The sequence below is a fragment of the Carex rostrata genome, chromosome 18, assembly GCF_964058835.1.
Source record: "Carex rostrata chromosome 18, lpCarRost1.2, whole genome shotgun sequence".
Taxonomy (NCBI): Eukaryota; Viridiplantae; Streptophyta; class Magnoliopsida; order Poales; family Cyperaceae; genus Carex; species Carex rostrata.
The window spans coordinates 3,978,348-3,999,887 of record NC_135935.1 but is presented as its reverse complement, the minus strand read 5'-3'; the positions used below and the strand labels follow the sequence as shown (position 1 = coordinate 3,999,887).

Sequence of the window (21,540 nt, the reverse complement as noted above, 5' to 3'; positions counted from 1 at the left end):
TAAATAATAAGTTGAGTAGTTCCAATTAACATTTTTTATTTTGAAAACGAAGATATAAAATATGAGTTATGAGGTATTGAAACCATCCTCATATATATATATATATATATATATATATATATATAGAGGTAGGCTAATATACAATCGATTGTTCCTGAGGTCCCGTACAACCAAGTCATTTTTCAATTTTTAAAGTTCAAATGATTGATCCAAACCGTTCATCTTGTTCTCCATATTAATATGTGCTTGGAGACCAAATTTCATATTTTTCTGAATTTTTTTACTATTTATTAAGCCACTTTGAAAACCGCTGATCCAACGGTGGCTTAACAAAACAGTAAAATCAGAAGCCACCGTTGGATCAGCAATTTTCAAAGTGGCTTAATAAATAGTAAAAAAATTCAGAAAAATATAAAATTTGGTCTCCAAGCACATATTAATATGGAGAACAAGATGAACGGTTTGGATCGATCATTTGAACTTTAAAAATTGAAAAATGACTTGGTTGTACGGGACCTCAGGAACAATCGATTGTATATTAGCCTACCTCTATATATATATATATATATATATAGGCTGTGGCTAATTTGCTGCCGGCAGCATTTCTGCCGGTGGTGCTGCCACTGTTTTTTCCATTTTTTGATGTTCAAACGACAAATCTAAACCGTTAGATGTTTAATCTATATTATAATCTACTTGGAGACCAAATTTTACATTTTTTGGAATTTTTTTACTATATATTAAGCTGGTTTGAAAACCGCTGATTTCAATGCTGCAGAAATTTACTGAAATCAGCGGTTTTCAAACCAGCTTAATATATAGTAAAAAAATTCCAAAAAATGTAAAATTTGGTCTCCAAGTAGATTATACTATAGATTAAACATCTAACGGTTTGGATTTGTTGTTTGGACATCACACGGCTAAATATAGCCCCGGCAGCACCTCTGCCGAAATGCTGCCAGCAGCAATTTAGACAGACCCTATATATATATAGGATGAGCTACGGTACTCCATGGAGTAAAACGCGTTTGTACTCCACGCCGTATTTTTATTTTGAAAATCCAAACGACCGATCCGAACCGTTAGATGTGATCTCCATATTGAAATGTGCTTGGAGACCAAATTTTACAATTTTTCAAATTTTTTTTACTATTTATTAAGCATTTTTCAAAATTTATGTTTTGCTATGAACAGTAAAATTTTCTGGACCATCAGATCAGCAATTTTAAAAAATACTTAATAAATAGTAAACAAATTCCAAAAAATGTAAAATTTGGTCTCCAAGCACATTTCAATATGGGGATCACATCTAACAGTTCGGATCGATCGTTTGGATTTTCAAAATAAAAATATGACAGCGTGGAGCACCAACTCATTTTACTCCATGGAGTAGCCTAGCCCATCCCTATATATATATTAGTATCGTACCCGTGCATTGCAACGGGGGCATTTTACAATATAACAAAAATATATTCTCATACAAAAATAGACCAAAAAAATAAGAATAATTATTCAATAATGAAGTTAAATTAAAAGTCCAATGAAACAAGGTGCTAATTTAACTTCATTTTTCCTAAATTTCAAAAATCAAATAAATAATTAAATACAACTTTCTATAATATAAACAAAGCCAATAGGTAAACCATACATATTGTCCACATTTTGGATTTTAAAAAATAAACCACATAGTTGCTCCTGCTGTAAGGATTGCATCTCCAAGTGCTTACACAACTTCTCATGTACATACATTGGAAAGTTTCAGCATTGCGTTTTTTTTAAAATAAAAATTCCTTCAAACAATAAAAAATTATCCATTCCCCATCAATATTTAATTTCGACAGTGCCCTAACTGCCCTTAATGTTTCATCTTCGGAAAAATGTATCAAGAGATAAGAAATAAATCACCTCAGCGTTGAATCTTGTATCAGCTGCTGGGATATTCAACTTCTCCTTCTAAATCCTGGCTTTAAATGGCAACACTATGAAACATTTATAAAAAAAGTATATCATTTGTTCATCCTCTTCTTATCTTCAAACCATTGTATTGTAACAGCACATGCCATGTTGTCAGAATAAGATGGAACAAAAATATTACTTTCAACTAAAATGATATAATCTAGAGTTGTCATTTGAAACACATCCTTACCTGATAGTGAGACATTCGAAATTTCAAATCGATTTGCAACAACAGTTAAGAAGAAATGCGCCGTAGTCGGAATTCAAATCAGACATATGATAATGGATATCAAAACTCGTACAAAATATGTCTTTTATTTTTCTCTCAATTTTGTTCTCTTTTTTTCTTCGTAATGATATCAAAACTCAATTTATTTTCATTTTTTTTTATTTCTTTCTGAGCAGGCAAAGAGTAGGAAGGCCCTTTTAAAGAGATTTAGATAGAAGATCGATTATTTAGAAATTGGTTTAATGCAGCACGTTATCCGCGTGATTAAAAAAAATCTCTCTATTTGATTCTGAAATAAATGGGTGCATTAAAGAGCATACAGGGGTGCGTTATTAGCGCCGATTGGTTTCCTTTTTTTATTAATCAAATTTTCAAATGGAAATATATGCGGTTATATTCATGATAAGAAATTAGATTTAAAAATTAAGGAAACATAGAAACAAAATGGGCCAATTTTATTTCGTCATTAAAAATTAATGAAAAGCGTCAGCTGTTACATAAAAGTAGAAATAAAGATGTAACATCTATGATTTAAGGAATAAAGTAAAACTAAAAGTAAAGTTGATTAAATTCCTGATTTAGAGAATAAAACAAAAATGATAATTCCACTTTTTTCATTTCCCTTCTTTTTCTTTAAAATCATATAGTTAATAAATTCTATTTTTCCAAAGACATATTTAGTATTTTCAATATTATAAAAAAAAAACTTCTAAGATTAATAACTCAATTTTTCTGAGATGTTACAAATAAGTATCATGACATGTAATAAAACGTGAGAACTGATCAGAAAGGGATGATCAAAAAGCCATAGCACAATTATGGGTATGTTTTTTACACGTCAGGTCAATCCAATCCAATCCAAATCAAAAGCTCAAACATACTTCAAATAGTGTTAAAACTGAATCCAGGCACCCAAACTTCAAATATTGTTTTAGGATTTCTCCTTTTACTGATATATTCTAGATTTCTCATGGTAGTATCTATAGAAACAAAAAAAATAGAAATAAGGAAGTGAATAAAATCTTGATTTTCATTGCCATGAAGGTGTTTTAATTGGAGAGAGAAATAAAGAAAGAAAGAAATGGAAACAAAGAAACATAAATTTTACGGATGGAGTCATAAAATTAGAGAGAGAAATTGAGAAAGAAATAAATAAGGAAATAGTGTATTGAAATAAATTGGCGATATAATTATTTGTGTGGCAGTACGTGTTGTGAGTATATTTTTAATTAAATTTAGACTTCTATACAATATTCAGATACATTTAATTAAAAGAAAACAGATTATGTGATTGGAGAGCTGAGATTAAATCTGAAATTTTAACTTTCAATCATAGTCGTTGGCGGATCGGACACCCAACGTGCTTAATAATGGAATGGATATATATATATATAGAGTAATGCTATCCTACTTCACGAATTAAAACGCCTGTTTTAATTCACGTTTCTGACCCTCCGATCTGTTTTAAAAATCGTGCTGATCGGATCTAAAATTTGCGAAACAGGACAACTCCAGCTGAGCAAGGCTATGTATATCCTATCTAATTATATGAAATGGAGATCTCCAATTAAATCCCAGTTGAGCTCCCTCCCGCTGTTTCTCCTTCTCTCTCACGCGAAAAAGAAAACAGCGCCTCTAAACCCTAAGTCGCGATCCTCTCTCTCTCAGAGGCGATCAGCGCCTCTCTAAGTCGCGAAGTCGCGAAGTCGCCTCTCTCTCTCAGGTAAATTTTCCATTCTTCCTTTAAGCCGTTCTAGTCGTTTGTTGTGTGATTTCGGATAAAGTCGTGAAGTTTCGATTGAATTTTGCGCTTGCTCGGGTTGTTGATTTTCCCGGCAAGCCGATGGATTTGAGAGTGGCTGTTGCCTTGTGCCTTGCTGTCTTGTTGTTTGGTATTGTATGAACGGGAATTCATGTAATCGTAGCAGATCTGTATGGTTTTGCTTTTTATGTGCATTAATTGGGTTTATGTGGATAATTGGCTATTTTAAAAATTTCTATGGGCATAGGGGTAATTTTTTCCAAATAATCTTAGATCTGAACTAATGCATAAATAAGTCCCGTACTGTATGGAACCCTTGTACCAGACCCAAATAGTGGTACCAGTCACATTATTGATGACTTAAATTTATGCATTGGTCAGATTTATGTACCAGTCACATTATTTTGGTATCTTAAATTATGACTCTGAGAGAAGTAATGCATTATTCTTGAATTGGTCAGATTTATGTTCAGAAGTGGCATTGCGTATTTTTTTGAATAAAAGAATTATACAAATTGCTTTCCTTGAATACTTACAGAATTGGTCTCTTTTCTTGAATTCAAACTAGAGAATATATGTTCATTTTCCACAATAGCTCAGGTTCAAATAAACTACTGTATGTATATACTCCGTTAGGCAAATGTTATAATGCAAATAACAGTTCATATATGTTTTGCATCTATAGTTGGATGCAGAATCATATCAGATGTGAAATTTGTTGAATAATACTTTGGAATGGTCTAAGAGGGGCTTGCTACCTGGTTTAGAAATTTGGCACTTGGTTAGTCCCTGACACTTCTTTGAAATTGGCTTCAAGGCTTGGTAGACAACCTCCTTGTGCTTGCCAACAATGTGACCCATATCTTTGAAAAATAGCATATTGTTAAAAAATACCTTTTTTCTGAAATCAAGTTTCCCCAAACTTTGACAATCTGACCCACACATAATTTTACCAATTTTATCAATTTCAATTAAAAACATCCTACAATTTGCGCTCTTTAATATGCTTTTCAATTAAAAAAATCAGTTAACTACACACTAAGCACTAACATCTTAGAATTTGTGAAAAATCAATTTTACCTGATGTTGCTGAAGAGAAAGGAAGATAACTCGCTGGAGAGAGGAGCCTGTCTAAATACGAGGGAGAGAGGATTTTCAAAATACAGATTTCATCTTATGAGAAGTACCAATCTGAAATATTTAGAAGGTAATTGGTCAATGGCTAAGAACTTGATAACAATAGGTAATTGTAACTTTAGCAGGTAACAAAATGCTTAATTTTGACCTGCTATTGGTACAAGGAAAGGCATTGCTACAAGGATCATGTAACAATGGCAAGAATTAAACTAACAAAAATTAATTGTAGGAAATAGTAGGCATTAAAGTAACAAAAATTACTACACTGTTTGCATAAATCATAGTAATTAGTCAAGAATTATAGCTATTAGTTTTGCTGAATTTTGGTTAATTCTCACTCTAGGGTCAATTCCAATACATTTAAATATTTACTTAAAGAGTTTTTTTTTTTTCTTTTTTTGTTCTTGCTGACTTTTCTATCAGTTTGATACATATATAGTGAAATACAAAAATTGACAGAAAGTGAGAGGGAGAGAGCTTACCAGGGATGAAAATGTCTAAGGCAGCAAAAGGTGTGAGGTGGTTGTAACGCAAGCAAGAGGAGAGGTCAGGAGCAGATCTGAGAGAGAGTTGAGGACGATGAGTAGCTGAGAGAGATAAGATGCAAAAATCGTGAGAGGAGAGGCGGTGCGCACCGAGAGAGGAGAGAATGATCTGATTTCGATTTAGGGTTGGGAAAGAATACGTGAGAGAGAGAGAGAGATCGGGGAGATGGATATTAATTTTGGCGTGAGGAAGAGAGGAAGAGAGGATCGCCTCTCTCTCGCCTGAGGTTTTCGCCAGGAGTTCGCCAGGAGAAAGAGAAGGAGAGGGGTCAGGTCGGGTCGCGTCGCGTCTGGGATTTTAATGGGGATCTCCAGTTCACCATATTAGATAAGGATATGTAAAGGAGCTTAACTGGGCGCGTCTTGTTCCGCAAATTTTAGATCCGATCAGCACGATTTTTGAAGCAGATCGAAGGGTCAGAAACGTGAATTAAAACAGGCGTTTTAATTCGTGAAGTAGGTTAGCATTACTCTATATATATATATATATATATGAGTTAGGCTGGGGTGCTATGGATAGCATAGTGGCATCTATGCTACGGCTCAATATTCGAGTTTTCAAAATCCAAACGGTCGATCCGAACCGTTCATCTTATTCTCCATATTAATATCTGCTTGGAGACCAAATTTTATAATTTTCTGAATTTTTTTACTATTTATCAAGCCACTTTGAAAATCGCTAATCCAACGGTTTTACTGTTTTGTGCAGCCACCGTTGGATCAACAATTTTGTAAAATACTTAATAAATAGTAAAACAATTCAAAAAAATATAAAATTTGGTCTCCAAGCAGATATTAATATGGAGAATAAGATGAACGGTTCGGATCGACCGTTTGGATTTTGAAAACTCGAATATTGAGCCGTAGCATAGAGGCCACTATGCTATCCATAGCACCCCAGCCTAACTCTATATATATATATATATATGGGTCTGTCTAAATTGCTGCTGGCAGCATTTCGGCAGAGGTGCTGCCGGGGCTATATTTAGCCGTGTGATGTCCAAACAACAAATCCAAACCGTTAGATGTTTAATCTATATTATAATCTACTTGGAGACCAAATTTTACATTTTTTGGAATTTTTTTACTATATATTAAGCTGGTTTGAAAACCGCTGATTTCAGTCAATTTCTGCAGCATTGAAATCAGCAGTTTTCAAACCAGCTTAATATATAGTAAAAAAATTCCAAAAAATGTAAAATTTGGTCTCCAAGTAGATTATAATATAGATTAAACATCTAACGGTTTAGATTTGTCGTTTGAACATCAAAAAATAGAAAAAACAGTGGCAGCACTGCCGGCAGAAATGCTGCCGGCAGCAAATTAGCCACAGCCTATATATATATATATATATATATATATATAGAGTTAGGCTGGGGTGCTATGGATAGCATAGAGGCCTCTATGCTACGGCTCAATATTTGAGTTTTCAAAATCCAAACGGTCGATCCGAACCGTTCATCTTATTCTCCATATTAATATCTGCTTGAAGACCAAATTTTACATTTTTCTGAATTTTTTTACCATTTATTAAGTATTTTACAAAATTGTTGATCCAACGGTGGCTGCACAAAACAGTAAAACCGTTGGATTAGCGATTTTCAAAGTGGCTTAATAAATAGTAAAAAAATTCAGAAAATTATAAAATTTGGTCTCCAAGCAGATATTAATATGGAGAATAAGATGAACGGTTCGGATCGACCTTTTGGATTTTGAAAACTCGAATATTGAGCCGTAGCACGGGAGGCCACTATGCTATCCATAGCACACCAGCCTAACTCTATATATATATATATATATATGGAATATGCTAGCATGCTATGCATAGCATAGAGCCCCTCCATGCAACGCCTTGGATTTCGACTTTTCAAAATCCTAACGGTCGATCTGAACCGTTCATCTTGTTCTCCATATTAATATGTGTTTGGGGACCAAATTTTACATTTTTTGGAATTTGTTTACTATTTCTTTAGATTTATTGAAAATCGCTGTTTTTTTATGGTCCAGATTTGCTTAAAACAACGATTTTCAATAAATCTAAAGAAATAGTAAACAAATTCCAAAAAATGTAAAATTTGGTCCCCAAACACCTATTAATATGGAGAACAAGATGAACGATTCCGATCGACCATTAGAATTTTGAAAAGTCGAAATCCAAAGCATTGCATGGAGGGGCTCTATGCTATGCATAGCATGCTAACATATTCCTATATATATATATATATATATATATATATATATAGAGAGAGAGAGAGAGATTGGCTAATATAAAAACGTATGTTCTGGAGTTGTACAATAAATTGGCTTTTCAATTTCAAAGTCCAAACGGCCGATCCAAATCATTAAATGTGTCTCTATATTAAAATGTGCTTGGAGACCAAACTTTATATTTTTGAAATTTTTATTTATTAAGCTAATTTAAAATCGCAGATTAATACATAAAATGAACATTTTATAAGTTAATTTATAAGTTGTTTTATATATTCAATTTTTGAAATTTAAACAACATGGAACAAATATATGTAATGAAAATCGCAGATTAATACATACATCAATAACATGTATAGAAAATAATAATTTGTATCAAGTGGAGATGAAGATATTAATTCTTTGTTGTAGTAAAAAAGGTACATATCACAATTAATTACCATGAATTAACCAATTAGATGAAAAATTCCATGTAGTTAATGTAGGTTTAAAATTAAGCTATATGTGGGCCGCTTGGCTCAAGTAATTAACTATGACAGTGTCAATAATAGTTTCAAATCAACATCACTAGAGACAATTCATGGTGATATTACAAGGTTATTCTAGTAAATTTGAACAAAAATTAAGGAAGCCTTAAATTGAACAATTTAGACTTGTTTTTCGGTGTCCTAGCGGGCCTAAATTACACCAAATCGGGTTCAGTTTGCTGGACTATTAAGTAGGCCCATGAGATTGGTGTAAGCAGCTGGAAACATCTTTTATGGTACTTTTCTTCTGAAACGAAACGAAATAGAGAAAAAAAAATCTTCTTCATGGATGTCTCGTACTCTCGTTGTTTCAGATATCAGGGAAAAGTGTCTTCACTAAAGATAAAAGTGAGAGAGTTGAGAGAGTGTTGTACATCTTGTTATCGAACTTTGTAATCAAATTTTATGATAATGAACTGTTTTGTCGGCACCTTGGCCGTACACCCAGGTATATGTAAACCTAATTAAACCACGTTAAACGATGGAGTCTAATGCGTGTGTGCTTGCTTATTTTTCATTCTTTTTTTTCCGAGTGTAATTGTGCACCTGCTCCTGTTTTGCTTCTGCGCACAAGATGTTCGACGATTTGCATCAGAGAATCCTTGTTCAATTACATGCCATGTTGACATGTTGTGGCTGCTTGAACTATTGGCAACAAGGCCATTTTCCCTTTGACGGTGCCTTAAACAAGGCTTTCAAGATTTGTGCATATCTGCGTAGTATGTAGTCCACCTCAGTTTCGTCTCTGTTCTGTTCTCTGATGGCGCATGTACATTGCAGGAGCAATCACTGGCAGAGCGGCAGGACAGCACCAGCAGCAGTTGGTGCATGGCCCTGTCTAGTTCTTTCCGGTGCATGGCCTTTGGGAGGTTTACCATTGTTTGGCAGTGCATTGGCCCCATTATCAAAATAAAGGCGTTCAATCTGCAAGAATAGCAAACTGAGTTGTCTGATTTCTTAGTCTCCTCTCCACCAAGGTGCTGGTAGAGCTTTTTATTGCTAACAGAAAATGACTTTCTTGAAGATCAGGAGTAGAAGATGAAAACAGTCGATCGTTATAGATAGTCCTTAGAACTAATTATTGCATGATACTGGATATATACAACACCGGCACTGCTACATTTAAGCATGTAGGTTCTGAGATATATGCCAAGGTGGAAAATTCTTATCCGACTTAATAGGTTACGTGTTATTTGCTCCAAACTTTAATCTAACTCATTTTTCTTTTTGCAAAATTGATGATTTATAATCTGAAGTCTGAACCAAATTCCTCTTAGTGCTCATTCTTTGTATCTCTGGTTAGAGTATGGTGGTATTACCAATTCCTCTTATGACACTATATGGGCCTCTAAAATACCCTTGAAAATCTTTTTTTTTTTTTTTTTTTTTATGTTTAGTTAAAAAACATAAAGTCGTGACCAAAGTCAATTTAAAAAAGGTGGTCGTCAAATAAATTGCCCTTTTTGTGATCAACCAGTTAACCTTCTTTTTTTTTCTTTTTTTTTGAAGGTTGGCAATGCCAACAATATATTGATAAGAAAATCAAAGGTTTATTTACAACACTATGCATATAAGTAAGCTAAAAAAGAAAAAGAATAATATGAAAAAGGAAATATAAGCTCTATATATACATAATTCTATTTCTAGCTCTAGCATGAATGTTTTTTCAAATGGTAGATAGAATTGCGAGTTGCATAACATATGCTCCCGCGTGTTCAATACCATCGCCCCTTCGCTCCTCCTTAAATAGTGCACAACCAATGCATGATAGTGATAGTCGTTTCATTAATTAAGATGTCCACCGGTTTTCTCTTGTCTGAAAAGAGTCTCCTATTCCTTTCTTTCCAGACCGCCCATGCACCTGCCGCCCAAACCGTCCGTTGTTGCCTCTTCATTCTGCTAGATAGGTGTGGCAGACCTAACCACATATCGCGCACTTCTCGGATATCTCCCAGCATGATGTTGAATTGGCCACACAACCCCCTCCAAAATCTCCTTGCGTAGCTGCAGTCCCAAAACAAGTGGTCCCTTGTTTCCATATTGTTATCTTGGCATAAGTGGCACCCAAATGGCACTGTGCAACCTCTTACCCTTAAAATTTCTTGTGTTAGTATTTTATTTTCTAGCAACAACCAAATGAATACCTGAACCTTTGTTGGGACTTTCAGTTTCCACAGGGTTTTATGGTATGCAGAGATCACTCCTGAGTTGCTCATCATTTTGTAGGTTGATTGGCATGTGAAAAGTGATGTTGTCGACCATCGCCAGTCCCATCTTTGGGTGATGGCATCCTGTGTCACCGAGGCGGTGAAAAAGGGTAGAAGGCTAGCTAGGTCTTTGAGGAAGTAGGATGATGTGGCAATTGTACCCAGTTGTGCTGGCTCGGTAATGCCGTATAGCCTCTGTAGTGTGGCACCCCACAACCCGTTCGGGCTGTGATATATGTGCCACAACCATTTGGTTAAAAGTGCATTATTCTGTACTTCCAGGTCGATGATTCCCATACCTCCATTTTCCTTGCGTGCGCATACCATTTCCCAATTTGCCAGGCAATTTATGCCCTTACATGTATCCTTTCCTTTCCACAGGAAAACTCTCCTCATTCTTTCCATATGTTTCACTACTCCCTTTGGAATTTTTAGCGCCTGCATGTAATGCAATGGCATTGCCGTAAGAACCGCTTTGACTAAAGTTATTCGCCCACCATAAGATAGGAATCTTGATTTCCACCCTTCTAATCTGCTCTGGATTGACATTAACAATGGTTGATAGTCAATTTTGTTCGGTTTTTTGATTGATAGAGGTAGCCCTAAGTATGTGATTGGTAGTTGCGATGGAGGTGAGGACAGAATGGTTTGTACCACTCCTATCAAGTGATTTGGAATTGCAATCGGTACAAAGCTGCTCTTGGTTATGTTGATTTTTAGTCCCGACAGTCTTGCATAGACCTTTAGGACCTGCTTGATTACCTTCAGGGTTATCGGGTGCGCCTCTGATATGATGACCGTGTCATCTGCAAACTGGATGGTTTCTGTAGCAATTCTTACATGTTGTGGCATATCCCGCTGTGCTGTTTTGAGGAATCTATTTAGTGTATCTGCCACCAGAATAAATAACATCGGCGATAGGGGATCTCCCTGCCTCAAACCTCTTTGATGGGTGAAGTACTAAGTGAGTGAGCCATTTACCTTTATTGCCGAGGCTGACGAGCGTAGCATACCTAGCATTGCTGACGTCCATCTCGGCGGGAAGCCTCTTTCAATTAAGAGATTTACCAAAAAACACCAGTCTACCGTGTCGAAAGCCTTCTCAAAGTCAACTTTGTAAAGTATTGCCGGTAGTTTGTTTTTCGAGCAGAAAGCCAAGAATTCTCTTGCGGTGAGGAAGGATTCCATGAGTGATCTACCTTTGACAAAAGCCGTTTGGTTGGATGCCACCAGGATCGGAAGGTGCCCTTGTAGTCTATTTGCCATAATTTTTGTAATCAGTTTAGCAATGGTGTTGATCACGCTAATTGGTCGATAATCTGACACCCTGATCGGATCTTGCTTTTTCGGGATTAGAGTTACTGTGGCCCTGTTGACTAGCTTGATATCAGCACCATTCTGAAAGAAAGCATTGATGAAAGCCATGACATCGCCTTTGATATCCTGCCAGAACGCTCGATAGAACTCTGCTGGTAGTCCATCAGGGCCACTTGCCTTGCCATTTGGCAGTTCATTTAGTGCCACTCGCGTTTCCTCCTCTGTAATTTCATTATCCAATGCCGACAGTTCTGCTGGGAAGGATGGTCCCACCAAATGTGTAAGATTAAAAGGCCTTGTATGGTAGGTTCGCTGCCCAATTGAACTCTTGAAGTGCTGAAGCAAGTACTCCGGTAGCTGTTGCTGACTGATTGGTGAGTCGTCTGAGTCTCTGATGTCGATTAAGGAGTTTGAATTCTTTCTCCCATTTGCCACAGCATGAAAATATTTGGTATTGTTATCCCCCAGTTTCAACCAAGTGCAGCTTGAGCGTTGTTTCCATCTGGCCTCTTTGTCTGCCGCGAGTGCAAAAATGTGTTCTCGCAGAGCAATTCTTAGCCCAAATTCGGTTGAGTTAAGTTGCCGGTGTTCTTCGACCCTGTCTAATTGTTGTAACACCCACTTGGATCGCTTTAGATATGTTTCATTCATTCTGAATCTCGCTTGCTCCCACCTCCTTAGTGTTCTTTGAACTTCCCATATCTTTCGCTGAATCCTCCTGGTCGGATTTGCTATTGTGATGGAGTTCCATGCCTTTTTAACCTCTTCATGCATATCCTCATATTTGAGCCAGAAATTCTCAAACTTGAAGGGTCTCTTTGGTGGATTTTGGCGTGGTCTGATTTTTAAAAGTAACGGTGCATGGTCTGATGCAGTGGCAGGAAGGTCCCGTAGCTCGTGCGAGGCTCCAAATTCGCCCCAGTGATGTGCTAGCATAGCCCTGTCGAGTTTTGAAAAAGTTGGGTTTGGTCTTTTGTTCGACCACGTGTAAGTTCTGCCTCGTAGTGGCGACTCAATAAGACCTGCATCATTAATGAAATTATTAAATTCAAGCATGGTACCCAAATTCCCAACTCCTCCTGTTGTTTCATCCGTATTCCTGAATAGGTTGAAATCTCCAACTATCAGCCATGGGAGATTATTTTGACTTCTTATATTTCTCAGTTCTTGTAGGAATAATAATTTATTCCTATCCGCTTGTGGCCCATATACACCCGTTATCATAAAAGTTAAACCTTCTCTTCTAAGCACCACTGTACAAGAATAAATAAAAATGAAGGTCTCGATAGGGGAAAATATTGCACTCCACGCAAGTACAATTCCACCTCTCGATCCTTCCGCATTCAAAAACTCAAAATTAGTAAACTTAGGCGGACAAAATTGTCGCACCTTAAAAATGTCACAGTCTCTTAATTTTGTTTCTTGAAAACATAATAAATCTACATTAGCGTCTTTGACTATGTCTTTTATCACAGCACACTTAGTAATATCTCCTAGGCCCCTCACATTCCACAATAAAATGCTTAATGGAAATATTAGTTCATTCATATTAAAACCAGATTACACAAAAGGCGCCCTTTAGGCGCAATGGAGGGGGCTAGCACAAAATATTCTGTTGGCATACTCACAACAGAAAGGCCCCAATTGAAATATAAAGTTGCTAGAATTAAAGAAACACAGAAATAAAAAATAAAGCAGTAAAGTGAAGGGTCCATTGTTTGTTCTATCATTAAGAAACCTTAATATTTTTTGCCCTGGTCAGGGCTCTCCTCTTCATCTGTCATCCCCTCTTTCGAGTCAAAGTCGAAGGCTGCGAGTACAGACTCATCACCATGCGCATCTCCCCCTTCTTCCATCTCCATTCCCATGCTCGTACTTGCAATTGCATCTCCATTTCCCATGCCACAGTAGCTGTTCACTTGAGCTACTTTGTCCTGTTGCAGAGGCGCGGCTGACAGGGCCTCGTCTTGCAGCGCCTCTAGTAGTTCTGCCTCAAGAATGGTTCTCCTTTTTGTCGCTGCTTCATCCATCCCCTTCTTCCTAGTCCAGGTCCGTTTTGTTCCGTATTTTTTTGGGGTTCCTCTATTGTAGATTCTTGCACTACGGCGCAGAGTGGTGCTGTTCTCAGTTGCCGCTGTCTGTTGCGGTTCATTTTCTGCCATGACAGACCCAAAAGCCACCCCTTCTGCTTCAATTCCAGGTTCTTGTGGTGGAATTGGTAGTTCACCTGCAAGGTTAGTGAAGTTTATTTGTTCTTGGGCAGCTAGTTGAGCCGCCATCTGTGCTTGGAGGTTTTCTTGGTCCATTTCCTCTTGAAGTGCTCGCAATTCATCATCAAATTCACCCGCTGGTGAAGGTGTATGGTAGGGACTGAGAACTGGGGGATCTGGGTCCTGAGGGGAGAAGTTCTCCTCTTCGTACTCTTCGTATGCAGTATTGTCGAAGTTATCCTACTGATCAGCGAGGTAGTCATCTTCTTCCTCTTCTTCTATTTGATCAGTTAAATCAATTGGTTCAGGCTCAATCGGTTCTTCTTCCTCTTCAGGTTCAATCTCTATTGGCTCTTCGTCTGAGTCGAGCTGGATTATGCCATTGTTGCCTTGATTTAAGTTATTTGGGAGAGGGTGGGGGTCACATAGCGTCGGTTCTATGAGTGGTGCGGCTGTGGGGTTGGGAGAGATGGGGACTGTTTTTGATAGATTTGGTTCCTGGGCTGTATTTTGGGGGTCTGTTAGTGAGTGGTTCAGCTTGGTGGGAGGGGGGTTGAGATTAAGAGTTGAGACAATGGTTTGGGCTGTGAAGTTTGGGATCGGCCCAAGTAGTTGTTGCTCGATTTGGGCTGTTGAATTTAAATTATTATGGATGGTGTCAGAAAGGTTGAGGCTGGGGTTTGGGTTTGAAATTTGAAAATTTCTCCCTCTTGAAACAGTCCCATCCACAGTAGCTGGCCCATGAATTATAGGTTGTACTGTTGCGTGTTGACCACAGGAACTGTATAATAGTACAAAGTGACCATCTCCAGTTTTATCTTGGTCGGTTCTCTCCAGTTCATCCACCATTGTACCTTTACCTTTCCTGGCTCTCTCAGCCGCTTGGTGTTCTTGCTCCGATTGGTTTTCACCAGCGGCCGTTGCATTGGCCTCTTGTGTTATGTGAGAATTGATAGCCGCAGCCCACTGTGGACTAGACTTGAGTGTTTGCTCTAATTTGACTTTGTCAGGCCCTTCGTCAAGGCCTTTCCAAATTGCAAAAAGCATGTTGAAATCAGCAGCTACTATGCCACTAGCTTGCCCATCCCCGGCAAAGGCAGTCGTTGCGCGGATGTTTTCTTGTTGCACTTGTACAAAGAATTCCTCCTTCGGTGTTGTATCGAGGGGTGGTATGAGAGGTAACGGTTCCTCTATCCAGCTATGGATGACAATTTTAAATATATGCCCAACTCCTCTGATCCACATCAAGATTCCTTTTGGAATTTTGCTTAAGTCGGCCACCGCCATGACAACTTTCATCTTCTCGAGAGATGTCGCTCGATTCATGGGCGTATGATCAAGCACGATACCAAACGAGCTTACCGCAGGGATAAGATGGTCTATGGTCCAAGCTTGCGGCGTGACCCGCCTTAGCTCGATCCATATTTTGTATTTGAGTCGCATTGAGCATCCGTTGACCGCTGGGCTCCAAGGAAACAATACATAGCCTAATTCTTGAAGGGGGCGTGTGAAGGACAGGAGGAAGCGGTGCCTGTCAGCTCCTATAGGTAGGAGGAGTAGGTATTGCTGCCCCGACAGGTGCGTTAGTTGGTACGGATACTCGGAATTGCACGTCGTCATGAGAATTGATTGGATGACGTGAGTTGTGTGGTTTGGGCGTAACCTCGCATCGATCACTATTGCACGGTTAAATTCGAGGGCATCTTGTTGCATCTGTGGTGTCTCAGGTATAAAGATGGTAGCCAGTTCGGGTCGGTTGGGAGGGAGATCTGCTTCGCCCATATTCCCTCGAGGCTGTAGCGGGTCAAATCGTGTGGCATTTGATGCCTGGGGACAGAATTTTGCCTCATGCCCTTTGGTCCAGCATTTAGCACAGACACGCTCGTCGGAGCAGCAAATGCTTTGATCATGACCGAATTTTAAACAATTGTAGCACCTCCCACGCCATTCACGGTGGCTGGGGTCTGGCGGTAGTGGCAGGGGGTTGGGCGTGGTTGCTGATGGCCTTGTAGCAGAGGCGTTTTGGAAGGATGTGAACCTCCAAGGATTGTGATCCATGAAGTGGGGCCATGGTGGGGTACTGTAGCGTTGGTTAGGTTGGTAGTGGGGAGGGGTGATAATTTGAGGGAGAAAGGGGGTCTGTGGAGATGAGGGAAGGTTTTGAGGCCTTTGAATATTCGGTGGAGGGTTGGTGTTGGGTTGCATTGAATTGAAATTAATGGTGCTCTTTGGTTGGTTGTTGTTAGCCATTAATTTCCTGGATGTTGTAGGTGGGTAGTAAATGCTGGTAGGATTTGTGTTTTTGTTATGGTTTGCGTTTTGGTATTTTGTAGAGTAAGAGTAATGATGGGAACTTGCATTGCCATTAATGCCATTAATGGCAGCTGTACCATGTTTTGCTGTGAAGTACAAACCAAAGGGGAGAAGAGTGCTTAAAGTACCTGTGTTTTGTGTGCTAATACCAGTGCATTTATTGTGATGGCGCCGTTGATGGTGTGTTTGAGGCTTGATAGGCCGGTGATGCCATGATGAAAACCTCTGCTGCCGTCCTTTGTGTGCTGTGTGTCTTGGGACTCCTCCTTTTCCTCTGGTGATGGTACCCTTTGCTTTTTTTCCCCGTTGTCTGTTGGGTGCTCCTAAGGTACTGTTGCTGCCGGCGGCTTATGACTCTGTGCCATCCGTTTTTTTCTTGGACAGATCGCCTTGGGGCGAAAGAGCAAAAGCGCTCGGCCATCATCGTTTTGAAATTAGCATCGTTAACCTTCTTTTTATCACTTGTCCATATATATCTTCTATGTGGCCTTGAATTGTCACATTTAATGGCTTTGTTTTTTATTGTGAAACTATTGATGATCTATGGTTGTTTGATGCTTGGATACCTTTACAAGATAAACTCCTCCTTGAACTTATTAGAGCAGCTACTAGTTTGTCTTTAAAGGAATAGGGTTTGTTTTAATGATGTTACTCCCAAACCAGTCCAACATATAGATCAGCTATTGTTGCATTGATATCCTACTGGTGTAAAGCAATATTAGATGATTCATTTTATAAATTAATCTTGTTTTTACCTTTTGATGTCTCTAATTTGAATCAGACAAGCAATTTAATACTAATCTCAGACTCAGATATATTCTGGAGAGGGGAAGCTCCCTGTTATAGAAGGATCCTAGGTATGGACTAGAATGTTCTGAGTACATGTTCAGCAATGAAGCTTAAGCTATTGTGGCTTAAGGATTTAAGCTTTACTAAGGAGTAGTTGTTCGGCCCGCTTAAGGCCTTAAGGAAGACTAAGGAAGCTAAATCCACCCTGCCGAACAGGTACAAGATCCAACTGAAATCCAGGCTATAGATGAAGCAGGGGGGAAAGCTCCATCTGATTCTGACTCTGGCTCTAGTTCTGTCAGCAATTTAGCGTGTTTTTAAATGCTATGGCTGAATTCCTAGTATTATGAACTAATTTTGTGTGATGTAACTTTCTGATAATTCCTATTATCCTAGCAAACTTTTATGCTATTATATGGTTTTAGGGTTAAACTGTGATATACACTTTAGCTTACTCTATTTTAGTTTTACTTGTGTATGTTGTAGGCTTGTTGGTACAGTCTTTGTACCAACCTTTTTTTTAAAAAAAAAACCTCAAATAGTTTCATAATGAAACTGGTGGGTATACCTTACTTTTGTAAAAAAAAAAAAATAATAATAATAATAATCTGAACCAAATCCGACTAATTAGCTCACATGCAAATTTGACGAGAACTTGAATTGGTCATGATTTGAGCTGATTCAAGCTCGGTCTGATCTAAGCACAAGCACCGGTGAACTCAAACTTGACCTTTTCTAGTTAGTATGACTTTTGGACACTCCATTCGAATTAAGATCGAGTTTCACCTGAATAAATTTTAACCGCTTGTTCAAAATGACTATTTTGAAAGTAAAAAAACCCGAAATAACCTAGGTAATTTCGTTGCCTGATTGACTTGATACCTTACTTTGTCCGATTCAAAGCCCCGTATTCCGTAATCTAAAACAGCCTAAGCTCGAAATGACTCAAAAATTGAACCATGAAAAAAGACTAAAAAATTGAGACAACGTCAAGGGCACTTTCCTTGTTCAATATTCCTTTTTTTTTTTTCTTTATTGATATTTTCATTTTAATACTAGCGATATTGATACACATCATCTTATATATATTAACTTTAGCTACGGATACATACATATTTGTACTATAATGATGCATGTATCATTGTATACATCCTTGTTCGTTATCTGAATTATGTGATCTTCGAATCATGGGTTTTCCTAGCAGCAAAGACCTAGACTGGTATAAGAGTTCTTGTGAGTGCATGTATGCTTTACACAACTTGGTACCGTACACACATGGCATTGCAAGTCTGCCACTATTCAGTCTCAATTAAGGTGATAAACAAATTTTATAAGTTATCTGCTACGGCTTTTCTGGGTATGATCGAGGGCAGGATGCAATGATCATGATTACTATTGTTGAATGTTCTGAAACACTTCAAAAACAATATAATATACAAAACAAATAAAAGAATGACGGGCTGTATAACAAGCTTATAATGATCAGCACAAACTTTCGTGTCATTACATTACACCCAATTTCAAACAACAAGCAGTAAAATAATGATTCCCAATAAAAATAAAAATAAAAAAATGAAGAGGAACCGATCAATCACACAAAATACAAACAACATATGAGAAACATAACAAGCTTAATTAGGGACAAGGCAATTCTTGCGGATCTCACCATTGGCAGTAGTCTTTAACCCTAGCCTTCCAAGCGTAACCATGGAGTCAGCAAATGCTTGGAAGAATGCATTTTGGTCTGCTGCGAATTTGTCCACTATGGCAAGTGAACTTGAATCAAAGTACAAGGCGCTATCTGAGAAGAGGACACCTTTCTTTTGTTGCAACATCAAGTAGTAGTTATTGTCAAAGGATGTCACGGATTGATCAAAGAAGACGAAAGAATTGGGGTTCATATTTGAAGGGCATATGCCTTGAAGTTGGCTAGCAAAACCAGGGTCCAAGTATGCATCATTAGTTGGATATATACGTTTGTTGACAAAGAAGCAGCTTGTAGCACCGAGTGTGTGACCACCTAAATATATATCAATCAATAATTTTAAAAATGTATAAATTTTGCTATCATTCTGTCTTGTCGAGGGAGAATTTGTTAGGGAGGAAATACCAAAGCTAGTTAGAAGGCAAGCCCATTAAGAAATTATGCTTTCAACAACTTCATTAATTACCATGTAGCTAGGTTCTTTTACAGTTGGCAATAATTTAATTGAAACGAAATATTTATTGATTATAATTATTTTTTATTCTTTTATTAAATGAATTTAATCTAAGACAAATGACATGCTCTGTACGTTGCCATGGTTTCTTTCATTTGGTAGTAGTTTGTTTGTTGATTATGGGTTGATTGAAACAAAATCTAACCTGAAAGCGTAACCAAATCAGTTATGCTAAAACCTTGAGCAGAGAACCTCTTCATAAGTGCAGGCACATCCTCAGTGTCAAGAGGGAGATCAACATCACTAGCTTTTGACACCAAAGCATCATACCTTCCCAGCTCCACTTTCCATGTCGGGCCACCACTCTGTCATGCAAATTTCAAATTGATCTTACATTACATTTTCATAGAAAGAATAGCAGGTTTTTCTGTTATTCATTCAAATTAATCAAAATTACCAAGGCAACAGCATCTCTAGCAGCAAGGGCTATGATGTCTGCACAGGAGACCTTGTTTGCGCATTGTGCATCTGCTTCTACTGCAGCCTTTGCTTGGAGGATTGTGTTGTATCCATCTACTCTCAGAAATAGATTTTCCCCATTGTGCCTCTCATCATCATTATTTGGATTTGTAATCATGATTGAAGCATCGCAGCCCTAGAGTTATAACACAAAATATAATTATTAAAAAGCACCCAATTTTATTATAGAGAGAAACATCAGACAGTTATCGTTTGAACTATAACTTCAATAAAATTAGATCAAGTATTTAATTAGCTACACTGAGGAAACAATACTAGGAAGTAACGTACTGTAACGAAACAATCATGAAAGAAGAGGCGTAGTGTGGCTGCTGCAGCAATTGGGGACGAGGCCATCATCCCACTGACAGCACCTTGAACAAGGCTTTCGAGATTAGGGCATACATTGGCATAGTAGTCGATACTCAATTTTCCTCCAGTTGTGTTTTGTGAAGGTGCAGGCGCAAGTTCAGGAGCAAGCACCAGCGAAGGTGTAGGAGCAGCAGCTGGTGATTCGGTTAAATTTGTAGGCGGTGCCGCGCTGTCTGGGGGTGGAGGAGCTCTATTGTAATTTGGTGGTGCATTGTTGTAAGGTGGTGGCGCATTAGCTCCGCCCTTGGAATAAGGGCACTCTGCTGATGCTGCTACAAGAAGAGAAACCAAGATTAACAAATTAAGTCCCTTCATGGTTTCTTAGTTTCCTCTGCACTCTGGTAATATTGGTGTAGCTTTGTTTGGGGTGCTTAGGTTCAATGGATCTGGTGTGTCAAGTGATGAAATGGGGTGTTTATATAATGCTGATAAGTGGAGAATTGGCGTGTGGTTTCCACAGAGCTGCTCATTGATTTTAGATATGTATTCCTTGGTCAATAATTATGGAGACATCCCTGCACGTCTCTATTCCTCATTTTAATAATTTGTTCAAACAACGGTTTTGGTTCTTGATTGAACCAGAAATTATGTTGCCTTTCACTTTGGTCATTCACATCAACGAAAGTACTTGAAACTATTAATTTTGCAGGTGATAAAGAGGCTTCTGTGATTGAATAACCGGTAAATTATGAGTTGCTTTGCAATTTTAGAACCTTTTCTTTTGTTGTTCTAATCGTTTGGGTAAATATATACTATTTTCGATGAAATTAAAAATCTCTCAGAACAGAAGTTTTCTAATAAGAGAAATTTTGATGTGAAGAGTGATATTGTTTTTTATTATTATTATATTATTAAAGGGTTCATGTACATTCCAACATATCTTTTAGATGTTATTTTTTAGATGTTATTTTCGAGAAGTTAACATGCGTATTGCACTAAGTCCGTGGTTTTGAACAGTGCTATATTTTTATTAGATTTTTTTTATTTATAATACATGGTTCACAATTGGTTACCAGAAAAAGATTTCGGACATTTGAAGTATAATGCTTTCTCATGTAGTCATCAGAACTAATTATTTCATGGGGCGGGTATGCTGCTCCATGTTGCTACTTGCTACCTGGGTTGCTCAAGCAATGTGCCCATATGCGCATGCTAGATAAAAGGTTAAATCTATGTTATATATATACCGGTAGTTCAAAATTTCCCTGGGCCTATTTTGTATAGTCCTGTGGTGGTTAATTACATGTACGTTCTGGAACTCCAACACTATTGTCTGTTGGTCCATATATA

At 37.8% G+C, this 21,540-nt stretch overlaps 1 protein-coding gene and 1 long non-coding RNA gene across 2 annotated transcripts; both read right to left on the bottom strand.

The window, feature by feature from the left end:
• Positions 1 to 1,586: 1,586 nt before the first annotated feature.
• On the bottom strand, positions 1,587 to 5,928 carry LOC144569595 (uncharacterized). Its single transcript, XR_013516102.1, has 4 exons — positions 5,567 to 5,928; positions 5,028 to 5,138; positions 4,706 to 4,810; positions 1,587 to 1,979 (listed from the first exon to the last, which is right to left on the bottom strand). It is a non-coding gene; the product is annotated as an uncharacterized LOC144569595 (long non-coding RNA).
• A 12,785-nt stretch (positions 5,929 to 18,713) lies between these two features.
• On the bottom strand, positions 18,714 to 20,565 carry LOC144569794 (peroxidase 55-like). Its single transcript, XM_078320269.1, has 4 exons — positions 20,170 to 20,565; positions 19,817 to 20,014; positions 19,565 to 19,724; positions 18,714 to 19,220 (listed from the first exon to the last, which is right to left on the bottom strand). The coding sequence occupies exons 1-4, from the start codon at positions 20,563 to 20,565 to the stop codon at positions 18,832 to 18,834; spliced, it is 1,143 nt and encodes a 380-aa protein (XP_078176395.1). The 3' UTR covers positions 18,714 to 18,831.
• Between the last annotated feature and the right edge of the window lie 975 nt (positions 20,566 to 21,540).